General features: G+C 53.0%; 1 protein-coding gene across 15 annotated transcripts; it reads right to left on the minus strand.

The window, feature by feature from the left end:
- Position 1: 1 nt before the first annotated feature.
- Positions 2 to 20,467, minus strand: PRPF40B (pre-mRNA processing factor 40 homolog B). Of its 15 annotated transcripts, none has more exons than XM_060306938.1 (26): positions 20,283 to 20,467; positions 14,231 to 14,311; positions 13,183 to 13,326; positions 12,807 to 12,872; positions 12,089 to 12,116; positions 11,839 to 11,864; positions 11,592 to 11,702; positions 11,183 to 11,303; positions 11,077 to 11,101; positions 10,645 to 10,845; positions 10,287 to 10,416; positions 10,139 to 10,203; positions 9,444 to 9,608; positions 9,238 to 9,346; positions 8,715 to 8,865; positions 7,865 to 7,998; positions 7,083 to 7,197; positions 6,843 to 6,934; positions 2,596 to 2,712; positions 2,231 to 2,368; positions 1,928 to 2,023; positions 1,594 to 1,692; positions 1,212 to 1,389; positions 899 to 960; positions 642 to 785; positions 2 to 540 (listed from the first exon to the last, which is right to left on the minus strand). In XM_060306938.1, exons 1-26 carry the CDS (start codon positions 20,283 to 20,285, stop codon positions 448 to 450), a joined length of 2,694 nt encoding a protein of 897 aa, XP_060162921.1. In that variant the 5' UTR covers positions 20,286 to 20,467; the 3' UTR covers positions 2 to 447. The 15 variants fall into 15 exon arrangements, with proteins under 15 accessions (XP_060162921.1, XP_060162925.1, XP_060162928.1 ...); XM_060306942.1 differs by lacking the exon at positions 20,283 to 20,467 and adding an exon at positions 19,222 to 20,053; XM_060306945.1 differs by lacking the exon at positions 14,231 to 14,311.
- Positions 20,468 to 21,486: the final 1,019 nt, after the last annotated feature.

Below are 21,486 nucleotides of genomic sequence, written 5' to 3' on the forward strand. Positions count from 1 at the left end.
GCACGTTATAAATATTGTTATTTAAAAAACAAAACCAAAACCAAAACGAAACACACATACACTGGGCCCCGGGGCCCGGGCAGGCAGGAGCAGGTACTGATGCTAGAGGGTAAGGACCCCGCCCTCTGCCACCCAGGCTGTGTCCACCAGCCTGTCACTCTTCCTGGGGGCCCCTTCTCACATTACTGGCACCACCCACCCACATGGCATTCACCACCAATCGCTGGTCTGGGGCTGAGGGCAGGGACCGCACTAGCTGTCCGGGAAGCTGGGAGGACCCTTGAACACCGCGAGCAACCTTGGGAGGTGCTGGCGATGATGTGTTGGGGTTGGGGCTACTTGAGGAAAAGCGGACACAGACCCAACTAAGGAAGAAGTCTGGGGTAGACAGCGAGGGTAAACTAGGCCACAGCCTCACACAGACCCGAGGCACGGTGCCTCATCAGGTCACTGGTGGTCATCCAGCTGCTGCAGGAGCGTCCGCCGCCGTCTTTCCAGCTCACCCTCGCTCAGCTCGCTTTCCGACGTGTCCCAGCCCGTCTGGTGGAGCAAAGGCACAGCTCACCCACAGCTTCCCCCCGAGGGCTGCCGAGGCCTGGGCACAGCGCTGACTGGGCTGGGGCCGGGTGCCTGCCTCTCACCTTCTCCTTCTTGATTCCAAAGCCTGCGGAGCGGTTAGGGAGCTCTGCCCGCCGGAGGTCCCTGTCCTTGTCCTGCTCTGGTTCTTTCTCATCACTCTCCTTGCCCGCTTTCTCCTCAGGGTCTGTCTCACTCTCAGGACTGTTCTGTAAGAGCCCAGAGCCCGCCTCCTCAGTTCCTGTGGAGAACAGCCCAGGAGGCGGGTGAAGACATCTCATAAAACAGCAGGGCCTTGGATGGAAGTTCCTTCTCTACGCACCGACTTGTGTCTTCTCTTCTTAGTTCTCTTTTTTGGTTTCTTGACTTTCCGAAGGCCATGATCTGGAGACAGAAAAATCCCCACTAAGTCCCTTGGGAGAAGGGAGGCCTCATCCTTTTCTCTGCTCATTCTTCACAGACAGGGACCTGTCTGAGGAAGTCTCAGTCCAGTTTTCCTTCCTTCTCTCCGTTTCCTGCCTGGGCAGGGACGGGAAGTTCTCCTTACTCTCCAACAGGTGCAGCCGTCCCAATCCACTCTACCCTCAGAGGGTGGGGCTCCCCGAAGGCCTCCTCTCCAGCTCCCAACTGCTTACCTGATCCAAGGAGAAGGCGGGAGGATGGGGAACCCCGTCCTCCAAGGGCAGCACCCCCACTTTCAATAGAATCAAGTGAGGAAGAGGGCTCAGAGCCTGACTCCGAGGGGTTCCGCCGCCTCCGCCTGGGGGGCCGGAGAGATGGTGGGGGCAGCTCTTCATCTTCTGACTCAGAGCCCTGGGGAGATGGGCAGACACGTGTCAGCACAGAGGTTACCTGGGCTCCAGAGGCCCTCAAGTATGGGAACTGGGGACAAAGAGGAGAATCCAGGACCAAAGGAATCCTCAGATCTTCCTCCAGGGGAGGTGATGTAGGAGAAAAGCAAGAAAAGTGGCTCTTATTTCCCCCAGACAATCCAGCCTCACCCCACATCCTTCCTACCCGCCAACTCACTGAGGGCGAGTGGGAACGCTTGCGATGGTGCTTCTTGCCCTTTCTGCCGTGTTTCCGGCCTTTGCTGTGGAGGTGCTGGCATTCAGTCTGGTGGAGGCAGAGGGAGGGGAGAGGAAGGTTAGCCCCAGGAAGGACCCTGCATTCTACAATCCAGTTTTGCCTCCTCTTCTGAGGCTAGGGCCTTAGGTCTATCCAGGTTACCCTAAGACCTCCCCTTCCTTAGTTGTCCGGGAAAGGAGAGCCCTGGTGAGGCTTCCGTTAAGCTAGCCTCAGGTGTTCAAGAGCCTGGGGCAGATGCAGAGGAAGAGAAGCTCTGCCTCACCTCCAGTACCTGCAGGAACTCCCGGAAGAGCCGGATCCGCTCCGACTCCAGGGTGATCTGCTCAAAGGCTGAGTCGCACACAAAGCGCTCACGGACCTTGAACAGGAGAGCACTGCTGATCAGACCAGCCCCAGCACAGCATGATGCCGCCATGAGCACAGGGCAGGGCTGGGGCAGAGGAAGGAAGGGAGCCGAAGCTGGCCCCGAGCTGTGCTATGACTGGGGTGGGCCCCCGGTGGTGGAGAAGCACCGCTGCCCTCAGGACTGAGGGGGTGGTGTTTGGTGCCAGGCTGCAGTCCTGACCTCTTCCCAGGCAGTGCCCAGCTCCACAGCAGGCACAGCCTGCCTCAGCATGCTTCGAAAGGCAGCTTCTCTGCGCCGCAGCCTTCGTGCCTCCTCCTTCTCCCGCTCTCTCTCCCGCGCCTCTGCTTTCTCCAGCAGCTGAGGGCAGACGGGACACAGAACGGAGTCACCCAGAAGGGTGGGCGCCCCGACTCACCCAGACATACCTTAAAAGGTGGGAAGTTGGAGCCTGGGCTCCTACTATCATTCCCTGAACCGGGGGAAGAGTCACACTGGGGCAGTGAGTGAGAAGGCACGGAACAAGAGTGAGGGACGAGTCTGAGAACGGAGCCCTGGCTACAGCCCCACCCCACGTGGCCCCTCACACTATTGAAAGTCAGCTTGATGTTGCCTGCATCCAGCGCAGCAGCCCTCTTGTCAAAGCTTATGACGTGGGCGAAGTCCTCAAAGGCTGTGTTCACCTCCACGCAGAAGCCCCGGTCCTGTGGGCACAGCAGCGCATGAAGCAGGGGGCACCACAGGCCCGAACCTGAAGCTGGCTGGCCTCCAGGGCAGGCAATCAGACTACAGGATGCTCAAGGAGCCCCCTCCCCCGGAAGGGATCCACAGGACTGGGATGCACTTGGAGACCAAGTCGTCCAAGTCCTCACCATCTGACAATTAAGACTCCCATGCCCACCCTTGGCTTGGCTGTCACAGGGAACTGGGGGCGGGGGTTGGATCACAGGGGCAGGTGTGCAGGGTGTGTGTGTGTGTTTCTCACAATTAATTCTTTGTCCCTTTGGCTTAAAGCTTGAGCCCCTGCTGGGTCATCCTGCTGCTCAGTAAGTTCCTTGCATTCCAGCATCTGCAGGTCCCACCCTCTGGCTATATTTATTGAGTGCTTACTATGTACCAGGTACCATGCTGAGTGTTTCACACACATTACCTCATTTAATCCTCACGTATCTGAATTTAAGCACAAGTCCTAGTATCCTAATTTTATGCAGAAGAAGAAACCAAGGTTTGGAGGAACTAGCGCCAATTGCCCAAGGTCTTCAGGGCTAATATACGGCTGAAGGAGAATTCTGCCTGAGGTCTTTTTAACAACAAAGCCCCTACTTTTAAGCACTACACCCACACAGATCACCTCATCCACGGGACAAATAGAGGCCATCTGGTGTACAACTCCCGAAACACTATTAAAAACACCACACACAGACCTGGCGCTGTGCTTCTCACCTAAGCCTCAAAACACCCCAGTAAAGCAGAGGCTTAGGAGAGTTCTCTCACTTGGCCCAAGATGACTCAGTGGAAAGTGGAGCCACTGGCGTGCGAGGTCTGGGGCACGGGCCCAGGTTCCCTCCCTCTCCCTCCACTCGGCTCGAACTTGCCCCGGCCTTCCTGCTGATGGCAGAGGCGCACTCTTCTTGCTTCTTCCAAGAGGACTTCCTCAACCCATGCTCTCCAGCCCTTCTCCTCAAACATACCAATCTCTCTCGCTTAGGGAACTGCAAGCTTCACTCTCACCTCTTCACTGGCTCCTTCCGTCAAGCACACAGCTCACTTAACCTGGAACACCCCTTCCACTCTGCTCTCCACCTTCCTCAAGCTAACAACCTCTGCTTCTTTCCCTTTGTTTCAAAATCTTTAAATGCAGCGCAAAGGAAAACAAACATTTATTAAGCCTACTATAAGCAAGATACTACAAATGTTATTTAATTTCATGACCTTGCACGTGTTATCATCCCCATTTTACAGATTAGGAAACGGAGGCTCAGAGACATTAACGTGCAGAGGTCTCAACCAATAAACAGCCAGGAGTTACCCAACTCTAAAGCCTGTGCTGCACTCACTCTGCCCTCTTCACGGACACTGCTCTCCTAGAGGTTGCTCATGTCCCAAGAGTCAACTCCAAGGATGCCTTGTCCCCACTCTTCTCGTCCTCTGTTCACTTCTTCAGTGCTCCCCTCTCCAGGGTCCCCTCCTGTCTCTGACCTCTTTTACCACCTCTCTTGCATGTGCTTGTTCCCCTGAGACCTGCAGTTAGTCTTTTCAATCTACACTGTCCTTCGCAATCTCATTCCCCACCTCTCTCCTGATTTTCAGACCCATACTAGACTGGATATTTTGCAGACACTTCAAATTCAGCAGATCCCAAGAGAATTCATTTCCTGGGAGACCCCCACCCCACTCCCATGGATCTCTCAGGCCCAGATCTTCTGTCTTTCAGCTATTCCAAGTCCAGGACTCTGCACTACCCTATGGGATGCGAGGTACCATCACAGTCTGCCTGGCTGGTAGATGGTCTCAGGGAGCCCTGGGTTCATCTGCCTTCCATAGGCAGGAGCCCAAAAGGGGGAAGAAGAAGGAGGAACTATCTAAAGAAGATTCTTTCTCAGGAGGTGTGGAGACACAGGACTCAGCAAGGATAGGACTCCCACAGGCCTGTCAGCAGTACCGGCCGCTCTGTGGCTAAAAGTTAAGAGTCCAATAAAATTTAGCTCTTCTTGGATTAGATATTTCTACTTTATATAATTATCCTATTTAAAATTTGGTATGTGCTTTATTCCTCCCTGCCCCTGGTTGCTTTTGAGAATAATTCCAGAAGTGGAATTCCTATTTTCTCCAGCCCTGTTCTTCCTGCTTAATCCTTACCAATGGTGCCATCGATCCACTCCTGACATCTCCAACTCCTTCCTTCCCTCAGTTTCACAAAAAAATGCGTCAATTCTACTTCTGCGTGACTCTAGCCTACTGGTTTTAAACTTTCTTTCTGTTTTCACGGCAGAAACATTTTTTTCCATAAAAATCTTATGCAGAACCTCGATGTATAAAAGAGAAACAAGCTGTTACACTTGAAAATACAGGAAGGAGCATAAAGTCCCCCCCCACTCCCCCACCCCCTCCGGCTTGTCCCAAGGCCCCTCTGAGGAGACCTAGGGAGTTTCAGAAACTACTGGAACATTACAGCTCTGCTCACTGGCCATCCCCACCGCCCTCGCCAAGCTCACTCCCACCTAGATCACTGCAGCAGCTCCTGCCTGGTCTCCCTATTCACCCCCCATGCTTCGAACCCTGCCTTGAGTCCATGCTGCCCAGATTTTTCTAGCAAATGGCCCCAGCAGCAGGAAAGCGGTCTGGGGGTGAGTAAGAAGAGGAAGACTCAAGCTCAGAATTTATCTTAATCACTGGCCACTACCACTTCTACTATCCTGAGGCTTCAAGTCCTGTCCTCCTACCACGCCTATCCCTAAGCATACAAGCACTCTGGCTGCAAGCGCTGCTCTACACAACCACCTGGGCTTTTCCAAGACATCAGCTAATCACATCATTCCCAGCTCCCCATTACTTACAAGATAAAAATCCAAATTCCTTATTTTACCATTCAAGGAATTTTACAGGCAGGGCTCTCCTTCCCAACTGGGGCATGTGGTTCCAGAGAAACAGAGGAAGCCACAGGACATTATGATACATCTTACCTAATGGTAAGTAATTTTAAAATATTAAGTTTATATTAACAGAGAAGTATTATGGTATTAAAATGCAACACCTGCATGAATTCTTAAGGCAAAACACAGGACTTTAAAGAAATGTGTGTGCAGTGGGACATTCCCCACTTTGTTCTCAGACCCTCTCCACCTCAGGTACCAAGTTACTCCCCTTGGTAATCAGGTGAAGTCTGAAGGAATACTCCCCATTTTTCAGACGAGGAAACATGCTCAGAAAGATTAAGTAATCTGCTCAAGGTCACACAATTTGTAAGTGGTTAAGCTGGACTTCTACCCCTGCAGTCCGCCTTCACAGTCCTGCTCCTAACCACTATCCACACTGCCCTCTCAAACCCATGAGAATGGTCTTCACTTCCACATGCTTCTCTTTGTTATCTTTTTCTGAAACATGGGGCTCTCTTAGTCCATCACTCACTTTTCCCCCTTTGATAGACATGGATATTGAGAATTCTCCAACGTGCACGTGCGATCAGAAATGGCAGGTGAATTCGCTCCCACATCACGGAGGTGACAGGGAGGAGTGAGGATAGATAAGGAGGACAGGCCCCTTCTAAAAGGCAGTGGCATCTCAGCTCAAGTCCACTGAATGCCTCACAAAACGAGCCTAGTGCTGCTAGATAATCCAAATTTCCAAGAGACGCTGAAGATCCAGATTTTAATTGTAATCTCTTGATTTTAACATGTTAGCATCAAATTCCAAATTTTTCTAAAACTCTGTACAGGCAGAAGGAACATATCTGTGGGCTACCAGTTTATGATTAGCTGTGCTGCTCGCTCCTCTTTGCTCCTGTGGTACCCTACGCCCAGGACCTCCACCCTCCTCCACCTACTCGTTCTTAGAGGTGCAGTTCAAATGGCAATTCTTTCGATTCTCTGTCTTAACACTTGCCCCTCTGTATAGCCACTGTCATGTCATCTTCCTACTAGACCGTGAGCTCCTTATGGACAGAAATTGTATATTATTCATTTGTGTGTCCCCAGCGCACAGTAAAGGATCACAGTAGCTATCTCCTGAACCGAGCTGCAATGCTCCCACAAAACAGGCCTTACTGGGGAGTTCTGTCCTGGGAGCTTGCCCTGCACCCAGCCTGCCTCCATCCACAGACCCAGGCTTCCCTCACCTTAAGGATGTCCTTAATGATCTTCTTCTCATCATGGAATCGTGCCTTCAACTCCTCCACATAGAACTTGAATAAGTCCAGAGGGGTGGAGCCTGCGGGGAAGGGAGGGAGGGGGGCCTGGCGGGCGGCAGCTTCCCAAGGTTTGAGGGTGGGGTTGAGGACAGGACCAGGGAGTGGGAGTGCAGAGAGGCTGGCAGGGCAGAAAGCCAGGCTAGAGGAGGGGGAGCCCAGCTGCCTTACCCGGCTGGCCCAGCATGTTGGCAAAGCGGACATCAGTGCTGACTGCTGGGTACAGCTCCATCCAGGTGGACATAGAGTGCAGCTGCCCTGTCTCGTGCAGCTCATCCAGGAAGGTCTAAGCAGGGAGAGGCCAGTTACAGGGAGAGTGAGCAAGGGAGGGAGGCAGAGCCAGACTGGGGAAGAAGACAAAAGCTGGCAGAGAGAGGCAGGGACAACCCAGACTGAGGAAATGCAGGCAAGAGGCAGAGATGAAGAGATACGGATGGGGAGGCAGAGAGCAATGTGAAATCAGAGAGTGTAAAACAGAAGGGGACAGACTTAAAAGGAAAATGAGCCGGACCAGGAAGCAAAGCAGCGGAAACTTGCCTGCAGCATTATCTTCCCATGACTTGGTTTCAGCTTCCCAAATGTGTTACAGCCAAGTAACCCCCGCCACTACCTATACCAATGCCACCTCCAAGCTGGGGGACAAGCTAGCTATACCTGTCTGGCTCCCCAGCGAAGGGAAATAAACTTGGCCTAGCTGGCGAGCCACACTTGTAGAGCGCTCTCTGCTGGCAGTTTCTGGGTGGTGCATATGTCTAGTCTCCCTAGAGGAGCACAGCCCAAGGTTGAGGGGACACAGTGGGAGCAAAAGTGCAGGCACAGAGAGGCCTTGTGGAGCTGGGACAGGGCTGGGCATAGAGAAAGCAGTGGGACTGGCCGAGAAGAGGCAGGGCATGGGTGAAGAGGTGACGGTCTGGGGCAGAGCTGAGCTCTGATCCAGAGGGCAGCAAAGCTACCTGAAAGGCCTCCCGGTTCTTGCGCTGCTGGCGCCGCTCCCGAAGCCGGGCCCTCTCTCGCTCCTCCTCCTCCTCCCTCTCCAAAGCACGGATGTGCTCCTCAAAGCAGATCAGCGCATCTTCCTTGTCCATGTCTAACCGCAGGGAGGAGGCTCAGTGGGCACCACACCAGCGGGACACCCTCTCAGACCCAGAACCCCCAGTACTTCAAAGATGCTGCCCCTGTAGGTGTTGGGGACACCCAGGGTGGTGGGGTTGGGGGAGCAGGGGACTCTGCAGGAGAAGCTATTGGAATGATGGTTCTTGAGGAGGGTTCCTTGATTATATGAGAAAAAATTAGAAGTATTCAGCTCTTGTGAATTTGGTTAGTAGAAGTCATCATACGAAATCAGTTATCTCAGGAACTGAGATTTCATTTTTTATGGGACTGGGAATCAACCAGGCTTTGATATAACTTCAGAAGGTGATATCTGAAGATACTGCCTGTGATGACAGGCCAACAGCAGCTTATTGCAACATGTGTGACCACTTAAGGCCCACCCTACCAAGCAATTTAAGACCATATTCACATGAGCTATAAAAATCATCTCCAAGTCTTCTGATTCCTACCCCAGTGCTCTTCCCCCAAGGACACACATTGTCCAGGTCAACAGTGGACCCTGGAGGGAGAAAGGAGGTGTCCCAAAGCACTCTGGGATCTCCAGAGTCCAGAAAGGTTCTGGGCTGAGTAAGTGCTGGGGACTCCTAGACATCCAAGAGGGCAAGAGGTGCAGGAGAGTGGTTTGAGGCTGGTGCTAGGGGTCAGTGAGGAAAAGGGAAGGGACAGGAAGGAGTGGAGACCCAGGCTTACTCTGTAGCTGATGGTCCTGAGCAAAGCTGGGGTTATCCATGAGGTACTGCTGGGCCTGGGACCATGTGGTTTGGAAGTTGACGCTACTCATCCCATCCAGGATGCTCTTCAGGGCCTGGATGTTGCGGCGCCGGAGCTGCTTGGCCTGTTCCTAGGGAGCCACAGGGTCAGGGTGAGGCAGGGCAGGCTGGGGCTACTCAAGTGGGCCTGGGTAGAGGAATACCTGGGGAAAGGCAGGCAGCCTGGGGACTCTGGGATGGCCAGACTCAAGGCCTTCATGTCCCCGGAAAGGGGAAGAAAACAGGTTACAGACCAAGCCCTCAGAGACCTTCCTGTTCTCCCACACCCAGAGCTGTAGGCCCAAAGCATAAATGGGGGATGTGTAGGTGCCACACCAGCTTCTGAGTAAGGAGCTGGGACCCTGGGGGCAGCAAGAAGTGAATGGCTGGGTCCACAAGGAAGCAAAGACATGGAAGGTCTTAGATGAGACTGTGACTGATGGATCCAGCCCAGTGACTGTTACCTTCTCCTTCTTGGCCAGGAAGAAAAGGACATCATCATAAACCTCTTTTCGATCCCTCTCGGGGACCACAGCCCAGACCTCCAGCTCCCCAAAGGTCTGTTCTGCCCGCCTGTGGAGCATATGGGCCGTGAGTAGGCAGGCAGAGAACAGAGACGGCCCACAGGCTCTCAGGGTTCCCAGGCCCCACCCCAGCCCGGCCCCCTGACCGGTAGCGGGTGGTGGAGGTCATGCGTTCATGCTGCTCCAAGAAATGCTGCAAGGTCTGCTTGGCCTCCTTGGCTTTTAGCCGGGCCTCTTCCTTCTCCTCCTTCTCCCGCTGCGCCTTGTAGGCATTGAATGCCTGCTTTTTCTCACTCAGTTTGGGCAAGGCACTGGGGTGGACAGGGTGGGAGTGGGATGGGGACAGAGGAGTCAGCCTGAACCACAGCCCACAAAGCAGGGTCATGGCACACTGGGGACAGGTCTCATAGAACTAACAGGTGTCCATGCATGGGCACAGCAGGCTGCAGGGGCTCCAAGGGCACAGGGAGGCAAGACAGGTAGGTCTCTGGGATGTGGGGAGGGTTAAGAGGCAGTGAGGTGACAAGACGGGGCTCTAAGACACTGCTAACACTGGGCCCTTTCGCTTTGGGGTTCTCAAGTTGCCGTCAGGCCCCTGCCCTATCCAGCCCCCTGTTTCCCCAATTAATTCAATTCAAATCAATTCAATTCAACAAGCATTTATTGAATGTCTCATGTCAGATCCCTTTCCCCTCCTTCTCCTGGAGGCTCTCCAGCTTCTCTTTCCCAGCACACTCACCCATCTATCACTCTCCTCACTCTGGCCCCCTTGGGGTTTCCTGGGGAATCCCTGGCTCAGCTGCCCCCATGAACAAGGTCTGGAGGGCCTGCCCAGACCTACCTGTAACGGGGGTCGGTGACCACCATCTTCATGGCCTGTTCCCACGAAGCATTGGAGGGGACAGCCTGGAATGGAGCAGGCGGGGGTCATGGGGCCTGCCCATCTCTTGCCCCCTCCAGGCCTACCCTGGGAGCCCCACTCTCAGCACCTTATCCCTCAGCAGCTCCTTGAAGGCCTGCTTTGCCTTCTCCCGATTGCTCCAACTGAGGCCAGACCTCTCCGGTTCTGGCTTTGATTCCTCTTCCTCCTGCTGTGGTGGCTGATGCTGTCCAGCAGAACTGGGGGGCAAAGGGGACTCTGCCACAGTGTCCCCCAGTCCCTATAGCTTTCAGTGCCCTGCGTGATCAGGACACTCCCCCTTGCTCCCCAGGGAAGCCATTTTCTGTTCCTCAGAGCTCATGCCCAGATCTTCACACCCTTCCCGAGAAACCTGGCAGAGGTCAAGGGTTGAACCCAGCTGGGAGCCTGAGGCCAGTGTCTGGAATGCCATGGGGGGCAGCCCTCACCTGCTGGGGCCCTCCTCTGGCTGCTGCAGGAACCCCTGCTCCAGAGGCTGGGCAGCCTCTGACACATCGCAATCTTCACTCCCACCTGGCTCAGGTTCTAGGAGGCCCGTGGGCACCAAGGTGGGGCCAGGCGGCACAGGTGGGGGGTCAGGCTGTGGCTGAGAAGGCTGAGGCTGTAGTGTCCGTGGCTGCTGCCGTTTCCTGCAGGTGAGCCGGAAGGGCAGTGTCCAGTAGAGCAGGGATAGAGGTGGTCAGGGGCTGGCTGGTCTTTCTATCCTGTGAAGGACTGGGGCCAGAGCAGACCACTCCACAAGGAGACTGAGAGCTGGCTCTTCCTCCCACAGAGTAGGGATCGTGGGGAGAGGCCACTCCCACCCCTTAGGTGGCCCCAGGTACAGGTGGATAGGTAGGCAAGGTGGGCAAGTCACTCACCCTGCAGCCTCTTGTTTGACTAGAGCTGCAACAGGAAAGGATAACATGGTTATAGGGTAGCAAGGGCCACACCCAGAGCCCCTGCCTGGGCCCACCCCCTCCTCACCCTCCAGGTCATCCAGGTCCTTGGGCCGGGTCCAGCGGGACTCCTTACTCTGGTTGTTATAGTAGTAAGGTTTGCCTGTGTCCGACTTGTACTCTTTCCAGGGACACTGGGATAGCAGGAGCTGTAAGAGGATGGGCCAGGGAACATCAGTGGGCTGGGCATACCTTCCAGCCACAGTTGGGGGAGCTAAGGGGACCCAGTGAGTAGGGGACACAGGAGTATTTAGCGACCACCTGGCCTGGCTCAACGTGGGGGAAGGTGGACTTCCTGAGATCCTAGGGAGGTCGGGGAATGGTCAGGGATCTTGGGATCAGAGGAACCACGTGTATGGTTAGAGACTCAGGGGAAGCCAAGGACGTGGAAGGGTCAGGGCAGCTGAAAGGAAGGGACAGAAAGCCCCACTCAGGACCTCTGCCTTGGACTTGAGCACGCTGGGCTTCTCCCACACGGACTGCTTGTCGTCAGCATTGTAGTAGTAGATGCGCCCATCAGGGGCCACATGCTCACTCCACAGGGCCCTCTGGGGGAGGGGAGGGTGCACAGAATGGTGGTCAAGGCCCCTTTCCCAAAGCTTCTTCTCCTCACCCCCAAAATTTAATGATTAGCACCCCTTTTCAGCCTTTCTACCCAGAGACCCCTGAGCTGAAAGAACTCACCGGAGGGCCCGTCCCAGCCACAGCAGCTAGAAAAGAAGCCAAAGGAAACATATTAAGTCCTTGCTCCAACCCCTGTCTGATCCCCATCTATTCCTCCCTTATTCCATCCCCAATAAATATCCCCTGGTCCCATCAACATCCCAGGATCCCTGGCATCCCAACAGGCATGATCCGGGGTGGGCTCTAGTCCATGGTCCCCTCTCCCCCCCAACCTCCGAGCCTGGGGGGAACAGACCCCCAGAAGACTCACAGCTGGCGGTGTCCGCACCTGGAGCCGTCTGCCGAAGAAAGAGGAGGGGGAAGGGTTGGGGCCAAGCCCAGTGGCCCCCAAGACCCAGGCCATGGGGGATGAAGAAGCAGGCCAGGCCAGGATCCAAGTATCCTGCTCCCAGGGATCTCTGCTCCCTAACAGGCTTCCCCTGCCCTCTGGGGCCATGGCTCTAAGACCCCAGAGGGAAATTGCACAGCAGCTCCTTTCTTCGTTTTCAAGTGAGAGTATTTTGTTGAGTAAACCTCCATGGCACATCTTTTCCACAGTGAATACCAAATGCCACATCGTACCCAGACTCTACTACACTGAACAACAGCACAAGAAGGTACAGAGAGATCCCCAGGTACTGCTGCTTCCTCCAGAGACACAGAAGATGAAGAGGAAATTGTATTCAAGTGTCCACAGTGCTAACTCTGTGAGGGTAAGCAGTGTCTGGCATGAGTGTGTTTCCTTAAGGGAGCTGCGCATAGCAGGGGGAGTAAAAAGAGAGAATGTATGTGCCTTTGGGGAAGAGTGAGAAACTAGAAGAGCTGAGTACATGGCTGGACAGGAGAGGAGGACTCAGTGTGGGGAGTGCAGCTGGGCCAACGGTGGATGCGATAAGAAGAGGGAAAGAATGGAAGCCATGTCCCTGGGCTCCAAGTCAGGCCCACTGGGCTGCAGGGCAGAACCTACTTCCTGTCCCCTCAGTGCTTACCGCTGCGGTGACGGGCACCGCTGGCATCAGCATCCCTGGCATCATGGGTGGTACCATTCCTGGTATCTATGGATACAAAGAAGACAAAAACCAGCTACCGAGGTGAAGGTAAGCACAGGCTGTGAAGGGTCCTGAGAGATCCTGTCGGGGCTGTGACCCTCACATGGGCGCCTCCGCAGGCAAACCCCAGGCTCTGGGCTCTTAGCCAAGCCTCAGACTGTCCTCCAGCCATTCAGCAGACAAATCCACCTGGGCCTGGCCCCACGTTCCCTCCCTCCCCACCCCAGCTTCTCAAGTCCAGATATCCACTCTCACCTCTACCCGCAGCTAAAATGACAAGGGTTTTCTGAGGCCCTGGTACAGGGGAGAGGATTACCTGTGTGAGTGGTGGTGGTGCCCCTATTGGTGGAAGCATTGGAGGCATGATGCCAGGTGGCATGGGGGGGATGGCCGGTGGTCTCTGACTCATCGGAGGGAGCCCCATTGGAGGAAAAGGTGGGGGGATTCCTGGAGGAGGCATCTGGAAATGAGGAAAGGAAGAGATCCTGAGCAGAGAAGACACTGCTTTGCACCTGTCAGGAAAGAGCCACTCGGCTCCCACCCCAACCCTCCACCCTGGCTCTGAGACAATTCCAAGGTTTCGGTTTGAGAGGCATGAAACCGCCTCCCTCCTCACCACTGAGACTGATAACAGGGGGTCCCTCTGGGTATAACAGGCAAGCACGAAGCTTCTTGAGGCAGGGAAGGGAGAGGGAAAAGGGAGGTGGAACTGCCACCAGACTGCAACTGGAAGGCTCCACTGCTTCAATGCCTGTCCCCAAAGAGGCCTTTCAGATGCAGGGCCAGAGGCAGGTGTCCAGTCCCAAATCCCCCAGTCCCCTGCCTCCTACCTCTTTTTCCCCAGTTTGATGACCACCAGTTGCTATTCCAGCCTGACTTTTTTGTATAAAGAATACAGACAAGGGGAATTCCCTGACAATCCAGTGGTCAGGACTCGGCACTTTCACTGCTGAGGGTGCGGGTTCAATCCCTGGTCAGGAAACTGAGATCCCGCAAGCCATGAGGCACGGCCAAAAAAAAAAAAAAAAAAAAAAGAATATAGACAAGGAGCAGTGAAAGAGAAAGACAGCCCCACCCTGCCCTCACACTAAGGGGGTCTTTTCCCATCCACTTCTCCTTTCCCTTTCCCCAGCCCCTGTGTGTCCCAAGGACAAAAAGACAAAGGGAGAACTGTCAACTTTATGGACTGAGAGCTTAAAAGCAGCTCCTCCCACCCCGATGCCCAAACAAAACCATCCCTCATCCAAGGGCAACAGACGGGGGCATTACACAAAAACCATACTGGCGATGCAGCAGTGCTAGGGACTAAGAAGTTGGGGGTGCAGGCTGGAAAAGCCAAGCCCAGGGAAAGACATAAAACTTACGAAGGGTGGTGGCATCATGGGGGGCCCCGGTGGGAAGGGGGCAGGCGCTGCTGGGGGCCGGGGACCAGAATCGGGAACCGACTGTTGAGGGAGAGAAAAGTCATAGGACCCAGGATGGGCAAAGAGATGGGCTTTTGCAGAAGGGAAGCAGAGGGGTGAGGATGAAAAAGGAACAAAAGTTCAGAGGAAGGGTCTCCAAGCCCATTTTCCTGCCCGCCCCCAGCTCTGAGCCCTGGGTAGCTCTGCTCTCTCTTCTGCTAGCTCAGAGCCAGCTGGCTGAGCTCCTTCAATGTCATCTTTATTTTGGAAGTTTCCACTTTGCCAAAGCCAAGAAAAGATGGAGGAGGCTCTACTACAGGCACAGATGGGCTCTTCCCAAGGCTTTTCACCCACCCTCCTGCCTGTGGGCAAGGCTGTGCTTCCCTTAAACCAGGCAAACAGAGGTCTCTCATCCCCAAAGTACTCAGGGAGGAAGTGGCCTCTTTTCCTGTTCGCCTGCCTGAATTCACCCAGTACAGAGACTCAACCCAAAGGTCTCTAAACATAGTCACTAGTCCTTCCTAAGTACTAGTTTCCCTAACTCTCCTCTCTTTACTACCAGCCCCCTCCCCTAATTGGCCTCATCTTTAGTCACTCACTCACTCTGACATCTTCCATTCCCATTCCCTCCCTCTTCTCTTTAGCTTTATTCCCCAGTCCCCGCACCCAGTGACCATCACCTCCCCTACAGATTCTGAATTCATGTCCCAGTGCATGAGGCTTTGAACAGCCTAGGTCTCCCTATCCTACACCTAATGGCTAGCCACATCACTCCACTTAGTTCTCAGAGTAATTATCACTTGCTCTAAAAAGCCTTCCTGACTCTAGTTAAAGCACTTCCAATTTATTGTGATCCCCTTTTTAGTTTCCTTACATATACAGTTTCGTAATTATTATGTTTGCTTGGATATGTTTCCCCTTACCAGAGAACAATAACATTCCATGAGGGCAGAGATCGTATCTGACTTGTTGAAAGCTGGATTCCTGGTATCTGCCGCAGTGTCTGGCACATAATGGGTACTCAACAAATATTAAGTGAATGAACGAACAAATGAAGGAACAAATCCTCTTTATATAGAACCTTCCGATTCTAAAAATTCATCCTATAGATATAGCCCTACATCTGTGTACAAGGTTTTCATATCAGCATTATTTATAAAACCAAAAGACTATAATAGCCTAAATATCAGCAAGGAACTATGGACTTTTACACAAACATAAAATGGAATACTATGCAGTCATAAAAAAGAATGAAGAGGCTCATTGTCTTGATAGGGAATAATCTCTAAGATACATAAACAAGTGGGGGGGGAAGCAAAGTGCAGCAAAGTTTTATTACTTGTATAAAAATTGGAGACAAAAGATGACACACAAGAAATGAGAATGGGGACAGGTAGAAAGGAGAATTCTGTTTGCCCTTTTGTAACTTTGAATATGACTATATTTACCCTTTCAAAAAAATTTTTAAAGTAAACTAGGGCACAGAGATGCAGCTAAAAGGCTCTGCCCTTCCTCCTCTTTGCTTGGAAGGTGGGGGGTGGTAGGGAGGAGTTCCACAGAAAGGTGGGAGCTGGCTCACTGCTGCCCAATTTCCCTACTTTCCCAATTATCCCTATGGTATGAAGGCTCAGCATTTAAAAATGCTCTAATCTCTACTTTTAGCAGTATCTGTACTTCCTCTCTTCCCACCCATCTTGTCCTAAGAAGAGAAGGAAGGGTAAGTCAAACTACTCCAACATGGATCACCTTTTCTCAGGGATCACACATTCTAAGCCCTGTATTCAGACCTGCTCCTGCCCCCTGAAACTTTCTTCCGCGTGGAAGTCAGAAACCAATCAACATGGGAGGAAATCCAATTCTCTGTGCCACACTTTCCCACCCAAGCTGCCTCAGGATCCTCTCTAACCTCCCGGACGCTACGTAACCATCTTTGGGTCCTCCCAGGCTCCAGGGTCGCCCATCTCAGAGACTGGTGCCACCATTCACACAGTTGTCCAAGATAGAAATCTGTGAGTCACTCACCACACCTCCTTTTTTGTCAATACATCAATGAGTCCTGTTAATTTTACCTCCTAAAGATTTCTTGAATCCATCTATTTCTCTCCGTTTCCTCCTCCACCCCTACCACCCCTCTTTTTTCATCTGACCTACCTCAGTGGCCTCTTGACTGGTCTCCCGACACCCACTCCAACCTCAGGCCATGCATGTTACTCCCCTGCTTAAAACTCTTTAATGGGCCTGGGAGGCTGTGGCACGTTTGCTTCCCAACTGCCTTGCCTACTTCACCCATGCTAAGCTCCTTCTCTCAATCCTCCCACCTCAGACATCCACCTCTGCCTGGGGCAATCTTCCTTCCAAGCCCACACAACTCGCCTACATATCCTTCACATCTGGCAGTCATCATTTCTTCAGGAATGCCTTTCTCCAACCCAGCGGACTAGTCAGAGCCCTCTTTTACACACTCAGACACCATGTTACCTCCCCCTTCAGCAATTATCCACTGGAATTTTACAGTTATTCGTACAATTCTGATTGTATTCTTATTTTACGTGGCACTAATAAAAAACAAATCCTGCCAATTAAATTATGATACTCCACTGATTTTAAGATGCATCTTGAGTTCAAAAATGTTAAAATGTGAGTCTTAGAATCAATGAAATATCTGGCACCTCCACTAGGCTGAAAACTCTAAGGGGCAGGGACTGTTTTTGCTTACTCCAATATCCTATGCCCATTGTATTTTCCTCACCACCCCCTATTGGCACACAGTATGTGCTATTATTTCTTGACTTACTGACTGAATGGTCTTGGCAAATCCCACAAAACAAAGCCATCTTAAGGTCTAGCAGTTATTCAGGGAACACAGAATGTCAGAGCTGGAGAGGATGCTGGCAACCACCCTAGGCAGTCCTCATTTTTCAGATAAAAAACTAAAGGGGACTAATTGGTCCCAGGGCTGGATCCAATCTGCCCTCTAGCCCTACTCCCTTAAAAGCACAGTCCTTACCACAGGAAGCAGTTCTGTTTTCCTCACTCTAGCATATCCCCTGAGACCCATGTGGTTAAACTGGGAAGGTTCCAACATTTTCTTGCTTGAAAACCAGTGGTGGGTCCCTATTGCCCACCCTACAGAATCTCTCATCTCATCTCATTCAAAGCCTTTAAACAAGACCCATCCCACACTCCTCTTGGCTCACCCTGACTCAATGGCTCCCCTCCTCCTCTTTGCACAAACTGTTAGATTACTCCATGTGTTTCTTTTATTCTTTGTCTCTTATTTTGTTCAAGATGATCCAATAGTCACCTCCTTCAGGTTACCTTTATGACTATCCTCCACACATACACACACTCCTACCTCAGGATAAATGCTGCACTACTTTGCACAGAGTGACATGCTACTCTGTGGATGCTTGCTGGGTGTTTCACATGGGACTGCCTGTCTCCCTACTCAGGTGGGGATTTCCCTACATTTAGGGATTGCGTTTTCTCCTTTTAAGCCTCCTCTGAAGTGTCTAGTCAGGGCCCTGCACACAAAGTGCTGTGATAAGATGCAGACTCACCCCTTAACTTATTTTTGCATACTGGAATATCCTAAAACAGACAAATGTGTATGTGTGTGCACATGTACCCAGGTACATTTGTATAAATTCTCTGGGTAAAAGCTGACCGTGATGTGAGAGACAGGCAGTTTGGCAGAGGTCTGTGTGGCTGGGGAAAGTGAACTAGAACCAAATACTGGCACGGGAAAACCTAAACAATTTTAAAAACTTACTGTATATGACCATCTTTAACTTGGAATGGAGACCCCTGGCCAGAATCCAGACACTAGCCTGTTTTGGACAGTTCCCCAGAGAGGACACAGCAATGGAATGAACATAAATTACTATGGAACTTCCAAAGCCCTCCCTTCCCTGAGCCTCCCCTGTGCGACGTGTAGCCTTTCTTTCCTGAAACACCCCTGCCCCTATCTCACTTGCTGCAGTGCCTATGCAACTTCAGGTCTTATTATACTTCTGTGTGAGAATCTGAAGACGTAACTTGTATGAGAGAGGGATATAGGAAAGGGGGCTGAAAGAGAAGCAGATCATGTGTCTTCCCTGGAACAAAAACACATTTGTAGGCTGGGGACAGACAGTGAAGAGATAACTGATCATCTGATCATCATGTGTTCACCTGGGCCAGTTGGAGGATTTCCCCCAACACCCCACCACCCTTGGCCCCGACAGATACAATCAGTTTTTCTCAGCCCCCACATCTGAGGGGCATCTCAGAACTGAAGATTCAGAAGAACAAAACGAGAAAAGGAGAAGACTGGAGAGACAGAAGGAAGAGAATGGAAAGAGGGAAAAATAACATTTACTGAGCGCTTATTATGAGCCAGATACCATGCCAAACACTCGTTTAATCCTTGCAATTATATTAGAGGTTATTATCCCCATTTTACAGATAAAGAAACTGAGGTTCGGAGAGATCAAGTGACTTGACCAAGGTTCCAAGAGATTAAATGGCAGAGGCAAGTTTGGAATCCAAGCAGTCTGACCCCAAAGCGGCCTCCCAGCAAAGACAATAGTGCCACAGGTATTTCTCACATTCAAATTCATTCCCCTCTTTTCTTTTTTACCCCAATGCTCACACAATCCTGAAATCCTCAGACAGCCAGGGGATCCCAAGGTTGGCCAGGTCTAGCTCACTCCCTGAAGGGATTTGTGCTGGAAAATGAAGGCTGGGAAGCACACCTCTCAGAAGGAGGTAGCCATCATCAAAAAGAAAAGTATCATGGAGACTGAGAGACCAGCTGATTACCCTGTGCTCTAATTATCTACCTGCTGCCCTTCTTCAGCTGCCCCAAACAGCACCAGCCTCTCCCTCCCTGTTTTCGAAACCATTCTAGTCCCCACTCCCCTGTACCAGCCTCATTATTCCTCCTGCTCCCCAAAGATACTAGAAAATACCTTCCGTTGCTTCTCTCTGATCCTGCCATCTCATCACTCTCCTTCTGATGAACAGAATGTTACTTCTGGTCTTCATCTTTCTTGGGTTAGGTCTCAACCCCTCCTCTACTTAGAGTTCTCCCATCCCTCCAACAGGATTCCAGAGGCGCTGGCTGGCCTGCCCCATCCTTGCTTTGTGCCTACCATCCCCCCACATCCCTGGGGATTTTCTGCAGCCCCAGCTGAAGGCCTAGCCTCCATCTTCGTCTTTCTTTTGCTTCCCGACGTCCTAGAACCCATTCTCCTGAACTCTCTCAAGAACCCCCCCGTTTTGGAGCAGAAAGAGATCTAGGATGTCATTCCCATGCATCTTCTTTTTTTTTTTTAATCGATAGGAAATCTGAGGCCCAAAGCAAGGTAGTGACTTGCCCAAGGTCACACAGAGTTGTTACAGAGTTTGTTGACGGCAGAGCCAGGATTGGGACCAAGGAGCCTCTGCTCTCCCGTTTCTTGGACTGTCCAGCACTGCGTGGGGGCCGGAAGCCTCTCTTTCCTCAGGAAACAATGCCCCCTCCTCACCTCAGGAGACAATGCGGGGAAATGAAGGAGGGGGTCTCCAAGAGGTCTTATGGGGCACCCAGGGCTTCCAAAGGGTTGAAGCACTGAGTCTGGGTAAGGGGCATGTCGCACGCCAAATATCCCAGGGGGGAAACTGTGGCCCCCAGCTTTCCCCTAGTCCACCGGTTCCCACATCTCTCGCCCCCTCTTCTTTCTCGACCTTTCTCCACGAACGCACTCTTCGCTTCATCCCTTGCTCCTCCTCACCCAGTCCCGCAACCCTAGTTCCCCTCAACACCCCCACCCTCCGCCATCCTCCATCATGGCCTCCCCCGCCCCTTCTCCCCCAAATCCCCGCCCCCTCCCCCCTCCCTGGCTTCTCTCCCTAACCCCTCATTCCCCTAGCTCTGCCCCGGGGTCCCGGGTACCCCCGGCGCCCTCCCCGCCCCCCCGGCCCAGGCCCGGGCCGCCGGGGGCGCTGTGGGACCGACCCAGGACCCTCCACACCCGCGCGGGGACGTTACCATGCCAGAGCCTCCGAGCAGCTGGGCCGGCTCGGCCCACCCACCAGTAAAAGCCGCTCTGATTGGCCGGCCGCAGCCGGGAAGGCGGGGCCAGTGGGGGGTCGCACGCCCTGGTGGCCGGGGCTCCGGTCGCTCCCGCCGACCAGCCGGGTCCTCCACCGGCCCAGAGAGCCCCGGCCCGGCCCCACCCCCGGCGCGGAGAGCAAGGCCCCGCCCCTGCGCCTCCTGGTCCGGGGTCCGCCTACCGGGGGGCGGGACGCGGGGCACGCCCGCTCCGCACTCTGAGTGACGGCCGGAGGGCCGACGCCAGGCTGCGGTTCGCGGCCTGAGTTTGGGTGCCGACCCTTCAGCGCGCGCCCGCGACTCTCCTGCCTTCCCGCCCTTCCCACCCTTCCCGCCGGCCGCCTCCAGACCTCGGCCCGCCGCTTCTCCGCCTTCGCGGCTCGACTGCAAGGGCGCGCGGAGCGGCTGGATCCCACGCGCTCGCTCCCAGGACCAGAGGCTGGACCCAAGTATTCATTCCGAATGTAGGGATATCTTTGCGCTTCACAGAGCGTTTTTTTGGTTCGATGCGTATTTTTAGCACTTTAATTCACTCATTCAACAACTACTGAGCACCTGTTATGTGCCAGGAAGTGTTCCAGGCACTGGGCAAATAGCAGTGGGGAAAAAAAGCAGACAGATCCCTGGAAACTCCTGCCCTTGTGCGGCGTACACGGGCTTCTTACGTGACCCCAAAGTTACTTCTTTTGAGATTTGGCTCCCACCAAGTGGTGAAATCGTGAGGCGAGGGGCCCAATTTATTTTAGGAATAAAGATGTGAGATAAATGTTATGTTGTCCAGGTAAGGGAATTATAGCCTAAAGCTATTTAATGACTGCTGAACGTCTCAGGGCTAGTAACTTACAGAGCTCCAGGCATACGGGTGCAGAAAGGTCGAGCACCTTCTGTCCAAGGCCCGGGTAAAGGTTTTTCTTTTTTCCTTTATTTATTAACACTTAATCGAGCCTGTGCTCCGTGCTTGGTACTGTGCTAGGTCCTGAAGATACAAAGAAGTCTCACCTGGGTCCAATTCCAAGGCGCTTAGAGTCTAGCAGGGGAGTGGTAGGAAAGCAACCAATACGAAGTAGAAGTCCTAAATTAAAGGTGACAAATGGGAGGAAAGGAAGAGAGAGTCATTCTTGGGGCCGACGTAGAGAGAAAC

This window comes from Globicephala melas, chromosome 10 (genome assembly GCF_963455315.2).
Source record: "Globicephala melas chromosome 10, mGloMel1.2, whole genome shotgun sequence".
Taxonomy (NCBI): Eukaryota; Metazoa; Chordata; class Mammalia; order Artiodactyla; family Delphinidae; genus Globicephala; species Globicephala melas.